Here is a 20,203-nt window from a genome sequence, read left to right as displayed (position 1 = left end):
ACCAGCCCGGCATACTGGGTGAGGTTTATGCCAGTGGAGGGTGGAGGTGAGGGGCAAACAAACCAAAATGGATGATGCCTGAGGACCAACTGCCAAGGTTGTCCTCCGGCCTCTATGTGTACATGTGGGAAGCCACATGTGCCGTTGCAGGGTGGCGCTGGCCACCACACATACATAGGCAGTAAAGTTTTTTGCCAAGAAGAGGTTTTGAGAATTAACCAATCAGATGAGAGACAAGTTAACCAATCAGATGAGAGATAAGTTAACCAATCAGATGAGAAAGAAGTTAACCAATCAGATGTGAGACATGCAAATGAGGTGGTAAGCATAACCCATGCATAACCAATCCGGGTGTGAGACATGCCTCTCCTAGGCCTATATAAGCAGCACCAGTTCTGGGCTTGGGGTCTCTTCGCCTCTGCAATCAAGCTCTCCCAATAAACGTGTGCAGAAGGATCCTGTTGTGGAGTCTGCTTTGCTGGCGAGTAAGGGCACGCACAAGATGTACACTTATACAGACAGAGTTGGGGGAGGGGGTTGGAAGCCTGATACCAATTCTCAGACATCAGACTTGGGACAAATCATGAAATGTCCCTGAGATCTCAGGGTCCTTATCTGAAAAATATAAAAATATTGTGAAGTATATGAAAATCATAGTCTTTGCTTTCATCATCTTTGGCTCAAGATGAAGATTTAAAATGTCCCTCTGAGAGATAAGAAATTAGTTCTTAGTTGTAGTTTCTTATCTGTCCAATAAGCCCACTGTAAACAATGCTGGGGCACCTGGAGAGAAAAGGACCCTGTAGTGGGCACAAGGGTGAGAGGCTCTCCCTTCTCAGGAGGGCCCGCCCTGTATCAGCTTAAATGCCCACAAAGGTTTCTCTGGTGTTCACAAAGTTGAGTTGAGCAAACATTTTTCAGACTCTCTCATTGCTCCCCGTTTCTCGGCTGGCTTTTGGTAGTAACTGTGACTGCACAGCAAAGCACAACTGTGTGGATTCTCTCCTAGGGAAGGGAGGACTGACAACAGGCTGTAAAGATTTTCTAGAATTTATGAGCAATACTTTCACTTCAGGGACCGAGTCTTAATTAGTCTTATAAGACGACGTTAGTAATTTCCCCTTTAATCTGGCACTTCCAGACAAAAGCCCTGGTCCCAGACACACTGTAAGGATTCAGTAAATGTTGTTAAATCTGTCACTGCTTTGTATTGTGACAATGCGTAAGATAATTCACAGAGGCAAGGAGCTGAGGCCAGGGAAAGGCGTGGTTTCCAGAATTACACAAACCATACTAGAAGAATCCGGTATGAAGATAAGATAGAAACTGGTCAGTAAGTCACTACGACAAGAAAGAAAGCTCATGTCTTGCCCTGCAAAGACTAGGCCAAATAGATCAGATTTCACCTCACGACTCATAATTACAGTAACTCAACAAGATCCATTATTGACTTCTTATATTTATTAAACAATTCAGCTTATTATTGGGGGCACAAAGACTCAATATTTGGTCCTTATTAGATTCAGAATATTGGGGAGAAGGGAAACATATTGCTCTCAAGACCTCCTCCAGCGCCAGCCTGCCCTGAGTGTGGGAACTGCAGTAAGATTGATATTGCCACGTGTGTTCTCCCTCAGACTTTTATTTTTAAGATATATTTAGAGGCATATCTCATAAAGAAAAACCCTGGGAGCAGGGAGACAGGGAGAGGCACTTCAATAAGCCCTGAAATTAGATGTTGAATCAATACACTGATGGCCTTGTGGGCTCTCCCGGGCCCTGGGGGCGGGGGAAAAAAGATGAGAAATCAAAGGGCAGCCGAAGAGGATGAGGATGGCAGCTCAGGTCCGCCATTGAGGGTTCGCGCATGCTCAGAGCTCAGAGTAGCCTTCCTTTTCCCGTTATTGCTCCAGAGACTTAGGAGACAGAGCACTGGCGGTGACTCTGTGTGTGTGTGTGTGTGTGTGTGTGTGTGTGTGTGTGTGTGTGTGTGTGTTTCATCCACCCCTAGCATTTCTTCAAATCATTTCTTCTTTCTGCCTACACCCAGATAGTAGACTCTCCAAGGAAATAGCACTCAAGCAGACGAGGGATGGTGACAACTTCCTGAACAGTTATTTTTGTTAGAATGGACTTAAAAACAGTTTGCTGGGTCCAGTACTGAGCCTGATACCTGGTTAACTTTTTTGTGATTCATAATGTAAAAGTCAATATTCATTACAGTATTATTAATGTAACACACGTGCCTCTCATAGTCATTTTCAGAGTACACAAAGAGGAAAGAACAAAAATCATTTATAAAGAAAAAAAAACAAATTGTAATCTTTTACAGATACTAAATATTTTCACCCATTTCCCTATAGATCTCCTCATAGCATATAAATTGTGAACATAATGCATATATAAGCATGTATTTGGAGTTGTTCACATATGCCATTTTGTAAGTGTTTTTAATCACTTGGCAACTATTCTGAGAACTTTCTATTGTGCCATTTAAAATCTCTCAGTCATGATTCTTTTCCCAAGTCTGATCTGATATAGCATTAAACAATAGTCTAGTATAGTGTATATAATAATATAATGAGATATTTAAAATTCTTAAAGTAATTCTGGGCAATGGGAATGTATACAACTGCCTTAAGCTATGCAGACTCAAGGCAGCCCAGGTGGAAATCCAGGGTTTTGGGACACAGACACTGGAGACCCAGGAAAGACTCACTGTGGGACTTACAATGTCCTGCTGGATGCACTGTGGTTAACACTCTGCCTTGCAACTGTTGCCTTAGATCTGTTTCTTTCTACTTCTCTGCTAATGTTTGGAGTTTAAATCAAAAAGTTTTCTTCCTCAAAAAACTTCTCAGTAGGTTTGACACATTGCATCCTTAGACGGGGCAGCACAGCTACTGATCATGAGTCTGTTCCAAGTATCAGAACTACTCAGTGATGTACAAGGGAAACATCTCAAAGCTATGGAACACTTCATGTAATAACAATTAATAGGCTGCTTTAAACATCAATTGCCAGGGCTTCGAAGTACAAGATAAGTATGTGATGGCAAGGGGGATTTCTGAAGAAGAGGAAGAAAATAGTCACTTCTTTCAAGTCCCTTTTTCATTAGTAGGTGGTTACCTGGTCAGGATGATGTCTGGTCCGGGTCTAATAACTTGATGCCACCAACTGTACTTAGATGAACAATGGAACCTCAAAGCAGAAGGGGATGAGGGCACTGATACCTGTCAGCACATCCCAGTGCTAAAATGTTAGGAACTGTACGCTCTAATATGGTGTCATATTGATTCCTTTGGCCAATGTCCCACTCTTATTGACAGCCTGGAAGCCACCCTTTTAAGATTTTAGATGGAGAGACACAGAAGAAAATCAATGGATATGAACTTTTCATTAGTAACTGGCCTACACAGCTACAGCTTCTCGGCCACATTCACATTTAATGGGTCTGAACCATGGTCTTGGGAGGGGTGTGCCAGGAATCAGGCCTCAAGAACCTCCAGGTGTTTACTGTGACCAAAGACTCACGGTAGCCTCACCTCCCAATGATTCAGGAGAAGCAGCTCATAAGCCAATGCAGAACATATACTTGCTCTGTATTTTTTGTTTGGTTTGGTTTTTTGTTTGTTTGTTTGTTTGTTTGTTTTTTTGAGACAGGGTTTCTCTGTATAGCCCTGGCTGTCCTGGAACTCACTTTGTAGACCAGGCTGTCCTGGAACTCAGAAATCCACCTGCCTCTGCCTCCCAAGTGCTGGGATTAAAGGCGTGCGCCACCACCGCCCGGCGCTCTGTATTTTTTTATGTCATTAACATATATGAAGGTTTTTAAAAGACCCAAATAATGTAAAATTGAATCTACTGGGATTTACAAACTACAATATACAGTTGTGCTACATAGAAGGACAAAAGAAAATTAGAAATTTTTTCCATAGCACTGTAACAACTGTATTTTCATCCTTAGCCACTTGCCTTCCTTACAGGACTATATTTTGTTTTTGAACAATATATAGTGAACAATAGCTTTGTGTTTAAAAACTGCTAGATGCTCTTAAGGTGAGGGTGGTGAGCTAACGTGCTGACAGCATCTTCTTTGAGCATCTCCTAAAATCCCAGGTGAGCGAGCCCTTGCTGGCACAGCTAAGAACTGGTTCCCATTTCACAATCAGGCTTTTCCACTTACTGCTTACAGAGTAAAGGCTGAGATCAGTGACTAATTTGAGGGAATCTACAAACTCACCAAGACTCTGTCATCTAACCCCTTCCAGAGTTATTCTGATAGTTTTTTCCAGAAGTTGTGAAGACTACCCTTAAACTCCAAAGACATTCTGTGTTAATTTTGCCCAAACTGGAGCTGAAAACATATTTTAACATCCTGTCAGAAGGAGATACTAAGAGTCGATAAAATGACACTCCAGTAGATGTAAATTTAGACTGCTGTTACAAGCCCCTGCCTGGCTCCAGGAGGTGTTAGGTTGCTATAGTATTTTCCATAGCAACTTTGCATCTTATTACATAAATATTCCCTCAGTGTCCTCAGAGCCTGCTAAGGAAGTGGGTGAAGTCTCTCTCATGTGACAGTTCTCTTCTGAGCCTTGCTTAACACTATGAGGTACCCCCAAATCACAGTAAGCCATAATGAAGATGATGGTGTTCTGGGAAGTTGAGAAGCATTGGGGTTCTGCGGGCTGTATGCAGGCAGTGAGGCTGAGACCTTGTCTGAATTCAAGCATCCTTGGCTCTCCATTTCAGACAACCATTTAACTTTCCCCATTCCTTTCTTTTGCCTGGCAGCTGCCCAGTAGCTGAAGCCTTTCCTCAGGCTTAAAAGGTCTCACTGCATTGAGCAGGAAGCCAGAGCCACACAGAGTGGCACAGAGCCCCCAGTGTGCTTTGTAAGTACATGTGGGGGTTCCAGGCTGAAGGACACATGGGGAGCCACTGGGGGCGCCTACCTTGCTCCACGCAGAGCACAGGTGTGGTTGTTAGGACCTAACAAGGGCTCCACTGAGTTTTAAGAAAGGGCAGCAAAATAGGGGAGTCCTGGGGATGCTTGGGTCTCCGGGACACAAGGCAATTTCAAAAGCACAGGGCAATTTTATTCACAGGGAAGGACTCTATTATAGAAAGTTTGCTCATTATGAAAGAAGTCAGGAGCCAACTGTGGCATCGCTAGGTGCCACGTAACAGTAAGGGCATAAATTTCCACTAAGATCAGGAATTTACAACCCAGATACATAGGGTCCATTTGCACAGGAGAAAGGCTTCCATTAGAAAAGGGCTCCTTAGCGACAGGATCCAGATAATAACATCTGTCTCCAAGTATTTAAAAGGTAAATCAATTTTCAAGGAGAAATGGTTTTTGTATTTGTAAAGAAGCCTGTCCATTATGGGTGGGAATTGTAACTGTACATAAAATCAGGAAACTTAAAAAAAAAAAAATCGACCTAAAATATGCCTTTATTTGATGTCCGTTGGTAAGACGTTCACGGTTTATAAAAACAAAACAAAACAAAACAAAACAAAAACTATTATTCCCTTGTTGAACCTAGGTTCCCGGAGGATGCTAAGATGAGGCCTGGAAGCAGGTGCTTATCTTTGGTTCAAGGGTCCTTCCTACACAGGTGTCACTATTCTCTCAGGAGGTATCCCAGGCCGACAGGATATGGGAAAACAGCTGGTCCTTGTCCTTCTAGGCCTCTGCTCCACGATGCCCCTGCCTTGTGGAGCATGGGCCCTGGCATGTCCTCACCAACTGAGCCCTTCCACCTCCCACAGCGGACAGCTCTTGTTCTTTTGCTGGGCTCTAAACCTCTGTGGTCAGCTGACCGAGAACACAGTCTAGGCCTTCTTCTCAAAAGAGAGCCTCAGGCAAGCTCCCTGCAACACCATCCTCAGTCGGCTGCAAGACTCTGGCTTAGCATTCAGCCACCACCCTGAGCCTGGCTGCTGTGGGGCCTGCACCGAGTCTCTTCTCAGGCTTGTGACTGACTTCACTAGGGACTTCCTGTGGGGCATCCTCACTATGGGACATTCAGAAGGAAACCACGTAGGAGGGGGGATCCAGTATCAGAAATCCAGAGACAGTCTTGGAACTCAAAGAAATTAAGGGGAGAGCCGAAAACCTCAACATTTATAATTTTAAACATGAAGCATCTTGCTATGGCTGCTGGAAATCACTGTTCACCTTCTTAGTTAAATTAAAAGTGACGATAATAAAACAAAAATGGTACTGTAAAGTTCTATGGAAGATTGACAAGCCAGAGAAAAATTCATCGTTCAAAAAATATTTATGGGTAAAAATGCTTACTAGACAAGCCTGAAATCTGATTTTGGGTCCTGAAAACCCATATTAAACAGAAATGGTTAGGAGGGAAAGGGCTACAGGTGGCCATTCCCATCAGTAATCCTAGTGATGCTAAGACAAGGTGGGAGGTGAGGGTAAAAGATGCGCCTGGAAGGCGGGGACGCAGCTAGTCTAGAATATACAGCATGGTGAGACAAACGAGGTGGCGGTCATCTCCTGACATATACACTTACACTGTGGCACATGCATGCTTGCAGATACACACACTCATACACACATACACACACATACACACACACATGTAAATGCACATATACATACACACATACACACATGTAAATGCACATATACATACACACATACACACAGGTACACACACATGTACATACACACATGTACACGTTCACACATATGTACACATATGTATACATACATACGCACATGCATGTGCATACATACATATACACACATACACGCACACACATACATGCACATATACATACACATGCATATACACATACAGACACACATACACACGGGTGTATATGCACACATACATACATACACACATACACACGTACATGCACATGTACATACATGTACATGTTCACACATACACGTTCACACATATGTACACATACATACACACATGTATGTGCACATATACATACACACACATACATGCACATATACACATACACATGCACACATACATACACACATACGTGCACATATACACACACATGCACACATACATACATACATACATACACACATATTCACATACACACACACATACTTATATAAAGAATCCAGACTTTAAATGAGGTTCATTTAGAATCCAAAAGCATTTGTTATAAGCCGTAGAATGGTTTAAGGGTTGTCTATTAAGCAAGGATTTTTTTTTCATTTTCTGAAATTTATGTTCACTGAACGCACATGAAATATTGGTGGACGGTGATGTTCAGTTTGGACGATATTACACTTAGCTTCCTGGCTTTAAGACATACCTGTTTTGGGGGCCTAGTATATCAGTTAGCAGGGCTGCTTTATTTCTTCCACATTACACTGGAGGGCAGGGGCATCAGATGCCTTCAGCGTGCCATTGTGGTAATTACAGAGATGCCTATTCAGTCAGAGACACTGAGTTTTGCAAAGTTCTAAACATTTGGGCAAAGGGAAGCATCCTCATTGAATATGCAGCTTAACACATGCCTTTTAAATCAAATCAGAGCAGACAGTTTCAGCGCTATCTTCTTCATGGAAGAAAGTCAACCCACACCGTAAGGTCAATGAAGGGGGAGATGTGAGGGAAGGATGCACGTGAAGGTCACACTGTTTGGAGAAAGGCCGAGGGCCAGGTGCTGGGGAACGGCAGGGACAATGAGCAGAGGGAGGACTACCAGGTACTTATGTTGTACTGGCATTGTTCAGGAGAGCAAAAGCGCCATGCACCTAACCTGCTCTGGGCCTTTAACTCTGACGATTCTAATACTTGCTGGGCTCATCCACACCAAGCCATCCAGGCCCGGCTTGTCTCCCTTCCTCTCTGTACGTTGCTGCCCTGCCTGCACTGTCTACCGCAGTGAAGAAGTGGGGAGGACAGAGGCAGGAAAGGGAGGAGGGGAGGGAAAGGCAACTGGGTGTGGCCTTGAAGATTTTTGGCTTGATTTCAGCAGGAGGCAAACCAAGCCGAGAGGAGCACATTTACATCTACCAAAAGCTACCTTTGCAGGCTCCCAGGGAAAAGGCCGACCTTCCATGATGGACACTTCAGTAAGTCTGCCATGGTTTTCAATGTGTTAGCAGAATCATCTCCACTTTTGTCACTAGCTTAGCTTTGCTCGGACAGATGCCCTTCCCTCCGAAGACTGACCAAGGAGGGAGTGTGAACGGTCTGCCAAGAACTGTACTACGGTTAAAGCATGAGCAGGGAACTCTAGCCAAAGAAACGCTGTTAATCATTTTACACAGGAAAAAAAAAGTAAAAATAGAACAAAATGGTCTTTACAGCCAGAAAGGCAGAGACATTAAAATATTTTGGTTATTAAAAAACGAAACCTGAGGTATCACACAAACTTATTATTTCTAGACACAAAGTCAGTTCGCTCCATCTCACTGGACAATGCCCCTGCCTGCAGGGAGTCAGCCTGCAAGGCTGGCATGGGGAGCCTAGCCTGACCACCCTGAGGAATATGGCCTCAAAGTGTCCTGCGACCACAGGCAGGGGGTTCCCTGAAGGATGCTTTTCTGTGGGATTTCCAAGAATTTGGGGGCCAGCTACTTCCTTAAGATATTTGAAGCAAAGGGAAAACCGTTTCTGCTTAGAGGAGCTGGGTAAGCAATGGAGCTGGTAGAGGAGAGAGACTCTCCTTTTCATGTCTGTGCTTGGCAGTTCCCGTCGAGTGCATCAGCGCACTCCATTTTGGGGAAACAACTCCCATGTGGGTGACAGGCACCACACATTTGTGCCTAAAGATGAGCGATGGGAAAAGGAGTTTCCTCCAGGCAATGGGGTCTCTGTCCCTCCTCCTTTGCTCCAAGCCATCATTAGCAAGGTTGAATCCAAAGACCAGATGGGAATTCTTGCCCATCAGGCAATGCCCCTGAATACTCAAGGATGGAAAGGCAAACAGCAGCCTGCTTGTTGGCAGGATCTCCAGGGCCCAGTGGAATAAAAATGGTCAGCTGCTTTCTCTTGCCTTTAATCAGTCCCATGCTCTCTGCCCAAACCACACGCCACATCCTCTGGCCCAGCTCATTTGAAGAAACACGAAAGGACTTTGAACTGCCGGGGCCTTGGCATTTGAACTCCAGTCCTTTCATCTCTTTCCCTCGGTACGTGGCAGACAACATGCGCTGCATTTGCTCATTAATTCTGCTGACCAAGCAACATGCCTGGGGAAAGTCCTTAAAGCATAGGTTATACTTCATGCTCTTATTGGATGCCTGGTGAGTGAACAAAGAGAGGTCTGGGAATTGCTCTCCTGCAGACCTCTGGGGAGAACTGCTGGTCCCCTAGGAGGGCACAGGTCCTTGCCACCTTCATGGCCACAGGACATCCGTCCTGTGGATGTATGGTTGCTGCTGTGGCTTGCCTGATTTCTTCAGTGAGCCTACTGTTTACTCATTCTTATGCTAACTTATCCCAAACAAACTGTGATGTTATATGCATTTCTCTCTAGGAAAACTGACAGGTCATCTAAAAAGAAATTTTACATACACAGAAAAAAAAAAAAAGAAAGAAAAGAGGCCCAGGTTCAATTCTAATTTCAGGTTGAGTCAATTCTTGTACACCTAATATAAGGATATTAAGAACCCAACTTTCACCTTCAAAAAGGATACAACTATTTTAAAGAGAAACGTTTTATATCAAGATCACATGGAACCCAGAAAAATCACACAAATATGCCTTCTTTTCATATATGAAGTCTTACAGAAGTGCCAGTGAGGACAGAAACTAGCCTCCATCTAGGGAGAGGCATAAATGCTGGGATTGTGTTCTGACAATAGGTACAGCATTGGAGTACAATGTCTGACTCCATGCTAAGCTTCTAAACAATTTCAAGGATGGAATTTAGAAGGAAAGTTGGGATTTTTAGGGCAATGGCTCTCCAGTGTCAGAAAGTGTCAAGTGGGCTGTCCCCAAAGGGCTCTGATAACAGACTGCCGGGTCTCATCTCCCTGTCCTACAAGTCTCTGTCTCGGTGGGTCCTGATATTGTCAGGAGAGAGACCGATGTCTGTCACCACTGCTTTGGGGGACATTTAACATTGCACAGATAACCATTGATTGCCCATTTGCTGTTCTGACATACATCTGATTTTGTCTGAGGTTCAGGTCCCATGTGCTCCAGGCTCATGAACTACTACTAAAGAAATCACTTACTATTACCCAGAACCGCTGACATCCCTTACCCTGCGCTGTCTCTAGGGAAAAACTCATCACGTTGGGCTGGTGAGTGGTCACACTTTGTGTTTAGTCATGCATAAAGTAGCAGTGGTGGTGACAGTGGTGGTGGTGACAGTGGTGGTGGTGACAGTGGGTCTTCCTGAGTCCATTCGACAATATCCCTTCCGTCATACAAGCTATCTTTCCTTGGTGCTTCCAGTCTGACTGAGACACTAAACACTGAGAGAGAACTTACATGTCAATCTAGGAGACAAAGCCCACAAGGCAGGCTTCCTTATTTTAAGGAGTAGATGTCCCTCACTTGGTACCGAGTACGGCTCCCATCTAGATGAGAGGTTAGGTGAATTTTACTGGGGGAAAATATTTAATTTTCCAGCATGCTGGAAGGTTAGAAAGCTTCTTTGTGGATTAAACAACTCCTGAGGAGGAGGTACATGGACCGAAACCAAATTCCATCTGTAATTCAGCATCAGCCGTGGCTGTCACACTCTGGAAAGGGGGTTTTATGGGAACAGGCAAATATCCCTGCATAATGGCCTCCGATCTGCATATGGAGAAACAACTGGAGCAATTTAAATCACTGTGTTCCCAAGGAGGAGTTTAACGTTCTATTAATAAAATGTAGTCACTCAAAAGATGAAAGTTTAGTGTAACTCAAATAAAAGTGAATTATGTGGCCATTTCCCCGCACTTATTCCCCGTTTAAGATTCGGTGCTGGTGTTGATACCTCTTGGGGACTGGGCAGTCCCTAGCATTACCTGATTCATCGACTCTCATTTTTTTAGTCGGGCTGTCACAGTTCTCATCATCAGACATTTCCATCTCCTCCTCACGGCGGATGCCCATGAGCTGCTCGCTTTGAGCGTTCCGGAGCTCCTGAAAGCACAGGACACGCGGACATCAGAAACACGCCTGCTCCTCGTTGTGCCGTCTCCCCACGGTCTCTTGTTGGTTGTGACTCATACGTCAGCATGTAGAGTCCAGAGCTTCCACCCAAGACCACCTCCCAAGATCTAGAACACTGCCGTGAGGGGGATGGGTCTTGGGAGAAATCCTTGCTCACTGAGGACTGTAAATGTTCTTCGGTAAGTTAGTTAAGCTCACTGTAGCCTCAGTTTCCTGATTTATAAAAAGGGGATAATAACATCTGCCTCTGGCAGGGCTGCAGAGAGGTTATGGAGAAATAGCTGTTACACAGTGGGCACATAGAAGGGACATCAACTGCTAGTAACTATGTGAGAGGTGGTGTTTGAAGGAGGCCAATTTCAGCACTGGTCCTATTGTAACTTAAGAACACTACTATAGACCTATTTGCTCAAATTGCTTCCTGGAACACTGTGCTACTAATGTTTTGGGGAATGAGATGAATTAACACATGTAAGACTCGAGGGTATATATGTGTATATGTGTGGCATGCATATGTGTGAGTGTGAGTGTATGTGTGTGTGTGTGTGTGTGTGTCCAGAGACTGAGATTGTGTCTTCCTCTATTCTCCACCTTAAATTTGTGAACCAGGGTCTCTCACTGAACTTGGAGCTCACTGGATACAATATAGCCATAAAGTCCTAAAAACCTGTGTTCACTTCTCCAGGTCTGGATCACAAGTGCATAACAATTTTAAAAATTTTTTTATTTATTATTATTTATTACGTATACTAGGGATCTGCACTTATAGCCTCATATTTGCTTACAGACTGAGCCATTTCTCAGGCCCTGCATGTGAAAGGCTCTTGCTCTCATGCTAGATACTATGTTGAGCTGCTGTGCATGAGCCTGTATATGGTTTATCTAAACCCTCAGGCCATTCATATATCCATGAATAAACTTCAAAAGATGTTCAATCAATAACTATAGAGAGACCTTCTCTTTCATAGCCCATTCTCACAGGGCTGTAGTACTGCAGGAGGGATGGTTTACACATGATGCTTATGACCACAGATCTGAGGGCCTGCCATGTCCAGTGACTATAATCAAGTCAGAAAATTTCAATTGAGTTTCTGTCTACTTGTCCATAAAGGGGGATATTAAGACAAGAATGTTTGGTTGCAATAGTCCATCAGAAAACCCACTGGAGAGGAACAGGATCCTACATAAAATCCTTACTAATGTTCCTGGAAGCACAACATTGCCATTGTTTACATTTACAATCGGCTCTATCATTGTTTTATGCCCGGCTATATATTATTGAATTGCGAAGCCTTAGACATTCTGTTCTCTAGCATGTGCCGTTCTCAAAAAGACCTAGAACAGAGAAAGACCTCAACGGTTCTCTTTTCTTTTCTTTCCTTTTCTTTTCTTTTCTTTTCTCTTTTTTTCTTTTTTCTTTTCTCGTCTTTTCTTTTAAGGCCTCTAATTAAAAACCCAATGCTTATGATAAAAGTCACAGGATTCTACCAGTTCATTAGGGCATGGTTACTGCCCATTCAGCAGATGTGCACTTGTGGCCCTGGCTTGGGACATCTTTCCTTAGCTCACAGACTTAAACCATGGCAGGATGCGAAGGACATCCTCATTGTTACTAAGATCCCAATGGACATCTCTGCACCCAGGAAAATTGGCCTTGTGGAGTACAGGGAAACAAGAGGGCAGACAGCCATAGGACAGCCCCGGGTCAAGAAACAACACCTCCCTTTGTGACCACACCACCTAGAAGAAAGGGTGTGGGGCTGCTTAAGTCTCAGGCTTTGGCGGTGGATATCATGTGTGATTAGCGGGGAATTTTCTGGGGGTTGTACAGCTAATTTTTCTCTTGATAAAGAGCCCAATTCCCAAAGAGGTGGCTGGAAAACATCCAAACAAGGAAAAACCAGGTGGAAAGAATAAACAAGGCTGAAAGGGTGGTTACTTGGTTCCGCAATTAAGGACAAACTGTCATATGACAGTTGTTTTGTGTGGAAGGTCCAGAAAGGGAAAGTACTGGAGGGAGGGGAATCTGAGGTGTTTCCACAGGGTGCCCGAGGTTCATCAGTAAATCACTAGCACACTCTAATAAATCTGTAGAGGTGTTGCAGATAATTAACAGATGCTGTACATGGGAATGTAGAAAAATCAAGCCAATTAGCAAGCTTAGATGCAACTGAGAAACCATCCACAATGTGAAATTACAACTGGTATTTAATCAATTAAGCAACATGTAGGAGAAAAAAAAAAGGCAATTTAGAATTCTGTTTTCTAATGTTTTCCAAAAGATAAGGTGGGATGGCAGGAGGGACACTCGATCCCTCTGGAGTCTCCATCCTATCCCCCCAGGACCAAGAAAGCAAGGAGGATTCCTCAGACCCAGGCAGGAAGCCTGCCATGTTCTGCTCTAAACAGCACCAGACTCGGGATAGGGAAAGCTGGGAAATGGACTGGGATCAGGCAGGAGGCAAGGCAGAGCCCAGTGTCTGATGTCTGTTGACAGCCACGGACACCTGTGGACAGTGGCCTTTCTATCAAGTGTTTTCAGCAAACTGTGGCTTGCTGGGTGTCTGTTAAATTTTCCCTTAGTTGCATTTTATTTTATATGAATTTAAAAAGAATCCGAAGGTTTGCCATTCTAAACTCTGAATCATCATCGTTGACTTATAGTTTGTGAACTTCAATTTTGAGTTTTCATAAGGAAGCAGAGGTCTCTCCTTAGTCCCCACTCTTGACAATCAACTTCGGCTTGGATCTTATTTCAGGGTCAGGGAGAACATCAGCTTTGTTATGGAGCCCTTGAGAAACTGAAGAGAAATCCTACCTCCTCCTTACAGACCTCAAAAGTGGAAGAAGAGCTGTATATGTCGCCAGACACCTTCCTTGGCACTGGCGAGCACAACTTTAAAAAATGCCCTTAGCAACAACCGCATTAGTGTTTTCAGGACCCCATCACTCAGCATTGGCCATCATGACAGTGGCAATAAAGAATCTATTTAGTATTCATGTGGATATTACATGTAGTACCATCGGCATTCAATAGCAATTTAGCACTAGTTAATGGTCACTTAAAATGCTACCCAGATGACTGATGTCCTAGGACTTTGTGGTTCCTCAAACTCTTCATAAAAACACTAAATTTATAAGTGTCAGCCAAAACCATTACATAAATAAACCTTACCTTCTATAACTTTGTGATTTTTGAAAGAGGGGGTGTCTTTTAAAGAACTTTAAATTTTAACATGCTAGAATTGGAGAAGCATCCACGTGAGCAACATTCTTATCTTAAAAAAAAATAAAGAAGAGAAGAAGCAAAGGAAGACAGGATACTTACTTTTACATTACAGGTTCAAAGCGAACACTACAGGTGGAGTCAAAAAATAACAGCTGGATGACCAATGGCTAATGACACGGTGTGGTCTGTCGAGGTGGCAAGCAAAGTGAAGTTGTGGCCTCTGTCCTTGGTGGTAGATACTCATACATGCATTGAGGCTGTGAAATCAGCTAGCATGGACATTTGTCCCCACCATGAGATTTGCTCTGGGGAGACATGTGACAGGACCTCTTGGCTAGCCCAGTGGAGTAGGTGTGGCTAGTGACAAGAAGAAATGGAAAGGACGGCACACTTGCCATTTCAAGCCCAAAGAGACAATTGTCATCACCACAAAAATTATGGAAGAAAAACTCGGTACTCAGCGGTTAGTTTTGTAAATTGGCATTTTTTTTTTCAGTCTCATTGTAGACAGAGCATCTTGGTTTGTTTTTTGAGCGAACTCTTTACTATGAGTGAGAAAGATTCTTTCCTCCTTTGGAGAGGAAGGAAGAGGATGTTCTAAGTGTGAAGCCAGCTGCATCTCTGGACAAGAAATGAAGTGGAGCTGGATGTGGAGGGGACAATGACACGGGACGACGGTGGAAGGACCGGCCACTGTGACAACACCATTAACGGCTACAGCCACGCTATTCTCTGCCAATCCAGCTTGTGTGACGGTGGTTAGAAAGGAACAGTAAAATCACCAACCTCAGAGTGCTTTCGCCAAATGTCTATGTTCTTGCGCTGGGCTTTCGAGAAATGGTCCCAAGCTTTTTGTCTGGTAGAAGCGTTGAAAACGGCCACAATCTGCTCAACTTTGGTGAACAAGGAATTCAAACAAGACAAGTAATTTATGTTGTGATCACTCTAGGGAAGCAAAGCAAAGACACTAGGAGTCTATGGATGATGTTGCAATAGACACAACATCATCAATATCCATCCAGTTTGTGCCTTTTTAAAAAAATTTTTTCTGTACTTACATTTTAGCAAGGTTGGGGATGTCTCCCTTCAAGACTGTCTCCATAACTTTAGGTTAAAACAGATTCTATAGATGACTGGGGAAAGAGTCATGGCTATCTCCCTCCAAGAACCATTTAGGCTTTTGTTTGTACATTTAATATGGTAGATTATAGACCTAGATCTATAGCTCTGTAGACCCTGACGATGTCATACAAATAGAGGTATATAAAGCTCTACCTGGCTAGAGGCTTCAAAATAAAATCAGGGTAGAGTGACTGAAGCCCAAGAACCCAATCTGTATTGATTTTCTTTTGCTGCCATCTTCAGGGCTTAAAACAACCGGTTCAAGATATTACTGTGTCCAAGGTCTAACCTGGGGCCATGAGTACTTGTGTTATAGCTTCCTTAGGCTCAGGAGGCATTTTGCCCCCCTCCCTGTTCTTTTCTTCTTTAAGGACTGAAACAAGTCTTGCTGCCCATTGGCTGGTAACAGGAGTCTTCCTTGTGAAGACAGACCAAAGTTTGCCCGAGCAACAGCTCTAGCCTGTGGGGTCTGACTTTAGTACCACAGGAGGTTGCTTTTACTCTTTAGTGAGTTCATCCCCAACATTCTGCTGTTCCACAGTCATTTTCATGACTCCAGCATTCCCTCCTGGCTCTCACACCACTTGAGAGTTTAATTCTGTTACCCTAACCTCACCGATCAATTCCGTGAGCTCCGGGCACAGTGCAATTTGGATGGTAAATGTTGAGGGACTGTGAAAAATCACAGTAGAGAGGAAGGGGTGGGGCCTTATTGGTGGTTAGGTACAGGCCGACCAACTGTAGACTCAGTCTTGGTGAACAGCTCTTAACCTGGTAAGCATAGGATTAGCCAGTCACATGACCAAACCGGAACTTTAAAATAGTGAGTTCAATTCTTATGGCTGCTACCCCCACAGTTCTTTCCTAAGTGATTCTCAGGGCTCTGTTACAAAAGAGAATTCTCTTTCAGATCTTCTAATGTTGAAGAACATAAATAAATAAATAAATAAATAAATAAATAAAGTCATGCTAGCACGGCCCCCAAAGAAGAGTGACATGCAATTATTAGCATATAAATATTAGCACACAAAATGAACATGTACATAATGTGCTAGAGCAGTGGTTATCCACCTGGGGGGGGGGTCAAAAACCCTCTCACAAAGATCAACTACGACCATCTGGAAAACACAGATATTTACCTAATGATTCGTAACATCAGTCAACATTACAGTTATGAAGTAGCAATGAAAATAGTGTTATGGCTGGGGGGGGGGGTCACCACAACATAAAGAACCATATTAAAGGGTCCCAGCGTTAGGAAGATTGAGAGCCACAGTGCCAGAGGAACGTAAAGAATGTTTCATTTCCCACAACACATATCCTATAACACTAATAAATACTTCTTGGCCTTGGTCTTCAGCTAGTTACACATGGAACATCTCTGTTTGCTATTTTTGTACCCAAGAAGAATCTCTCAATTGTAAACTTCCTTACATAGAAAACTCCACGCCCATTTACTATGAATCTGTTTCACTTGATCTTAACAACAGGCGTGGCTTGCTTTCTCCCTGTGCTTCTGTGCCTCAGCTGGAGGACTAAAATTTCAGATTAGCCACCTTGAGCTGTCATCCGTGCTAGAGGGTGTGGCCACTACAGTTTTCCGCTGCAGATTCTGCAGGGCTAGAATCATGGGCTACTCTGACGGCCCCCTTGCAGGGTCATCCCTGAAGAGCCAGCAGTCAGCTCAGATAAAGCCCATTGGTAGGGCTGGAGACTGTGAGGCTCCATGACTTAAACAGCAAAATTCTCTGGCATCACATAGAAGGGGAAAAGCAATGGGGGCCAGGGTGAGTATTTGTGTGGTGATAATCAAAGCTCTGCTGCCTACTAGAGAAGGCTCTTACTGAAAATGATACGGTAAAGAGTACATGATATATTCTCATAAATGGAGAAGGGAGTGGGGTGGGGGAAGAGATCCCACTAACAAACATGGAGGAGTACAGAGGGAAAACAGAAGCCACTATGGTACTGGCTAATAACAAAAACATCTATTCAGGGATGTTTGCTGACTGAAGGTCTGTGCCTCAGTTAGAGGACTTGATTACTTTATTTGAGGTCGTAAAGTAAATTCCTTCCTTCATTCATTCAACAAACACCTGGGAATCTGGTCAAACACCAGGCAGCCGATTACTAGAAATATGCACACTGGATATTATTCTTCTTTTTGATGAGATCTAAGTCTTGGAGATGATATAGAAATGAAAGCAGATAGTTATTCTGAACAGTAGAGGCTTGGTGGACCACTTTTCGGAAAACAGAGTACAAAGTGGCCAAGTCGGGATCATGGACTAAGGGATCCTGCCAGGAAGAAGGTGACATTTTGCCAGGTCTTGGTTGGTGACTCACTGTTTGCTCATCAAAGGAGTCAGAGTGTCTCTTTGCAAGGATGGAGCTGTGGGAGGGCCTCACATGGAAGTAACTGGAAGGGAGGGGATTAAGACCATGAGAGATGATGTGTGGAAGGACCACCATCTGTTGATCCAGGCTGTGTAGTTAGGGGACACTAGCCAGTGTGAGCCTTGGAGACTTGAGGAAGGCATGGATTAGAGCAGAAGCTCTGAATGGAAGGCAGAATGAGCAGCCCTCTGACAGGAAGCAGCTAGGGGGTGACTCCCTGAGAGGATGTGGGGAGGCGGGAGGGAGGCCAGGATGACTCAAGCTTGGGAAGAGCATCAGGATGTGGATGCAGAGCATCAGGGATGCAGAAAACAGGCACAGATGGAGGTCTGAGCAAAAAAACGTCAGGACACTGGCTCTGAGACACACTTGAGCCTGAGGATGTGATGATGGCTGCCCAAATGGAGCTGATCTATAAATCAAGGTTCAGAAAAGATCCAGAACTCTAAAGATAGGCCTCCGGGTGTTATCTCCATCTCTTATAGAGTTCTCCTTAGAATTATCTATAGAGTTATATCCTTTCTTATGACATTTTTATACTTCCTACCTAATTGCCTCCCTCCCCCACCCTGCCACCCCCCCACACAAAACACTCAGAAAAGTAAAAATGGTGCAACACAATTTACGTTTGAAACTCATTCTCACAGCATTTACATTGCACAGTTCCAGACATTTGTCTTGCAAGTCAAGGGTTCGGGCTGGGGTAATTCTTTGGAGAAAGCCACTTCAAAGACAATGTCCCAGTGAACGTGGTACAAAGAGCGTCTGGCTTTAAAACCACCAATCAGGATGGTGCAGTCATGATGTCACTGATGGGCCTTATGCTGTCCACTGTCTCTGTGAACGTTGTGCTCATTGCTTCTCTGACATCTGTCCCCCATTGCTCATTCTATGTGCAGTGCAGCCATACATAAGTACTAACCAAGGGAGGCCCACAACTTCCCTTCTCAGAGGAAGGGATGCAAAGAGCAAAGGATGGCTGGCCTGTATTCAAATAACAGCTCGCAGATAGTTGTGCTGGAGAACACATTCAGAGAGCAAACTATATGATGCCTACGTCACCTCAGCAGTCTGTAAGGTAAGAAGGACGCTAGAATTCTGTGTCAGAATTCTGTACCAAAAAAAGAAAAGAAAAGAAAAGAAAAGAAAAGAGTGCTATTCTTTTTTTAAATTTTTATTTTAAAAAGTAAAACCATTGCCCTGATAATTTGGAACTATCATCTAGATGGCATTCAGTCAAGAAATGTAGACCTTCCAGGCCCACTGTGCAACACTTGCTTATGCCCTTTTCTGTATTCTATGGGTTTTCTGAGGATCATGAGAAAAGTCAAATCGATCAACTCCTCAGAAGCTTGCAGGGATGCCCGTCTTCAACAGATGCCACCCTAGAATGTCAACTATGCCCTGCAGGCTTAAACAAACACAGTAAAGAGACATGTAGACTTCGTGACTCTGCCAATTACCCTTGGTGGCTCCAAATCCCTACTTGTGATTATCCCCTAGGTTAGGCATGTGCACATGTGCAGATGCATTCAGACGCATACCATGCACACAGAGATATGGGCCTGGAGAGTTGGCACAAAGACCACACTGGTTCTTCTTTCAGAGGACAGGGTTCTATTCCCAGCATTCACATGGTGGTTCACAACTGTCTGTAACACCAGTCCCAGAGGATGTGACATTCTCTTCCATGGGTACCAGGTATGTGGGTGGTACACAGACATACATGTAGGCCAAATACATACATATGTATGTATAAACAAAAACATTTTTTAAAAAACTAACTAGTTTATAAACCTTCTTTTGTGCTTTCCCTTGTCCCTCGATATTTGGACATCTGGGTATAGAGCAGATTTCTTTATTGCTAGGATAACTCAATTAACTACTTTAAAAATTCTGATAGCAACTTTACTCAGAATATCCAAAGAGGCTTTGAATGGATACAACCTAATGTATTAATTGAAAATTAGATATACCATAGTGTAGAATAGAAATTCATGGAAAATCATGAAGTATTAATATCTACTATAGTACGGATGTTCCTTGAGAAAACGATGCTTAGTCAGTCATCAAGACTAGATGACATTTCCTTCCATATGCATGCCCAGAAGAAAGAACTAACCACATAGGTGGTGGTACATGTTTCTGACTTGGTGATATGATAGCTATGAATACAATATATTAATTGTTTAAAGAGATGACACTATTCTATACCTGGCTGTGATAGGGACTGCATGACTAAGGAATACACTGAAAACCATTGCCTTGTACACACTAAAGAAGCCAAGCAGAGGGCTATGTGCATATCTCAGGGAGCTTCCAAAAG

General features: G+C 43.6%; 1 protein-coding gene across 36 annotated transcripts in view; it reads right to left on the bottom strand.

Annotated features, from left to right (window-relative positions):
* Positions 1-20,203, bottom strand: part of Enox1 (ecto-NOX disulfide-thiol exchanger 1) — a 565,516-nt gene that overhangs the window by 95,226 nt on the left and 450,087 nt on the right. For 27 of the 36 annotated variants that reach the window (XM_006519001.4, XM_030247806.1, XM_030247812.1 and 24 more), the window contains 2 exons: positions 15,145-15,251; positions 10,982-11,099 (listed from right to left, as the gene is read on the bottom strand). In XM_006519001.4, the coding sequence (XP_006519064.1) occupies positions 10,982-11,099; positions 15,145-15,251 (225 nt within the window). The remainder of the gene's footprint in view (positions 1-10,981; positions 11,100-15,144; positions 15,252-20,203) is intronic. The other 9 variants (XR_003950851.1, XR_003950849.1, XR_383179.3 and 6 more) reach the window with 1 other exon arrangement.

This window comes from Mus musculus, chromosome 14 (genome assembly GCF_000001635.26).
Source record: "Mus musculus strain C57BL/6J chromosome 14, GRCm38.p6 C57BL/6J".
NCBI lineage: Eukaryota > Metazoa > Chordata > Mammalia > Rodentia > Muridae > Mus > Mus musculus.
This window is presented reverse-complemented; position numbering and strand designations above follow the sequence as displayed.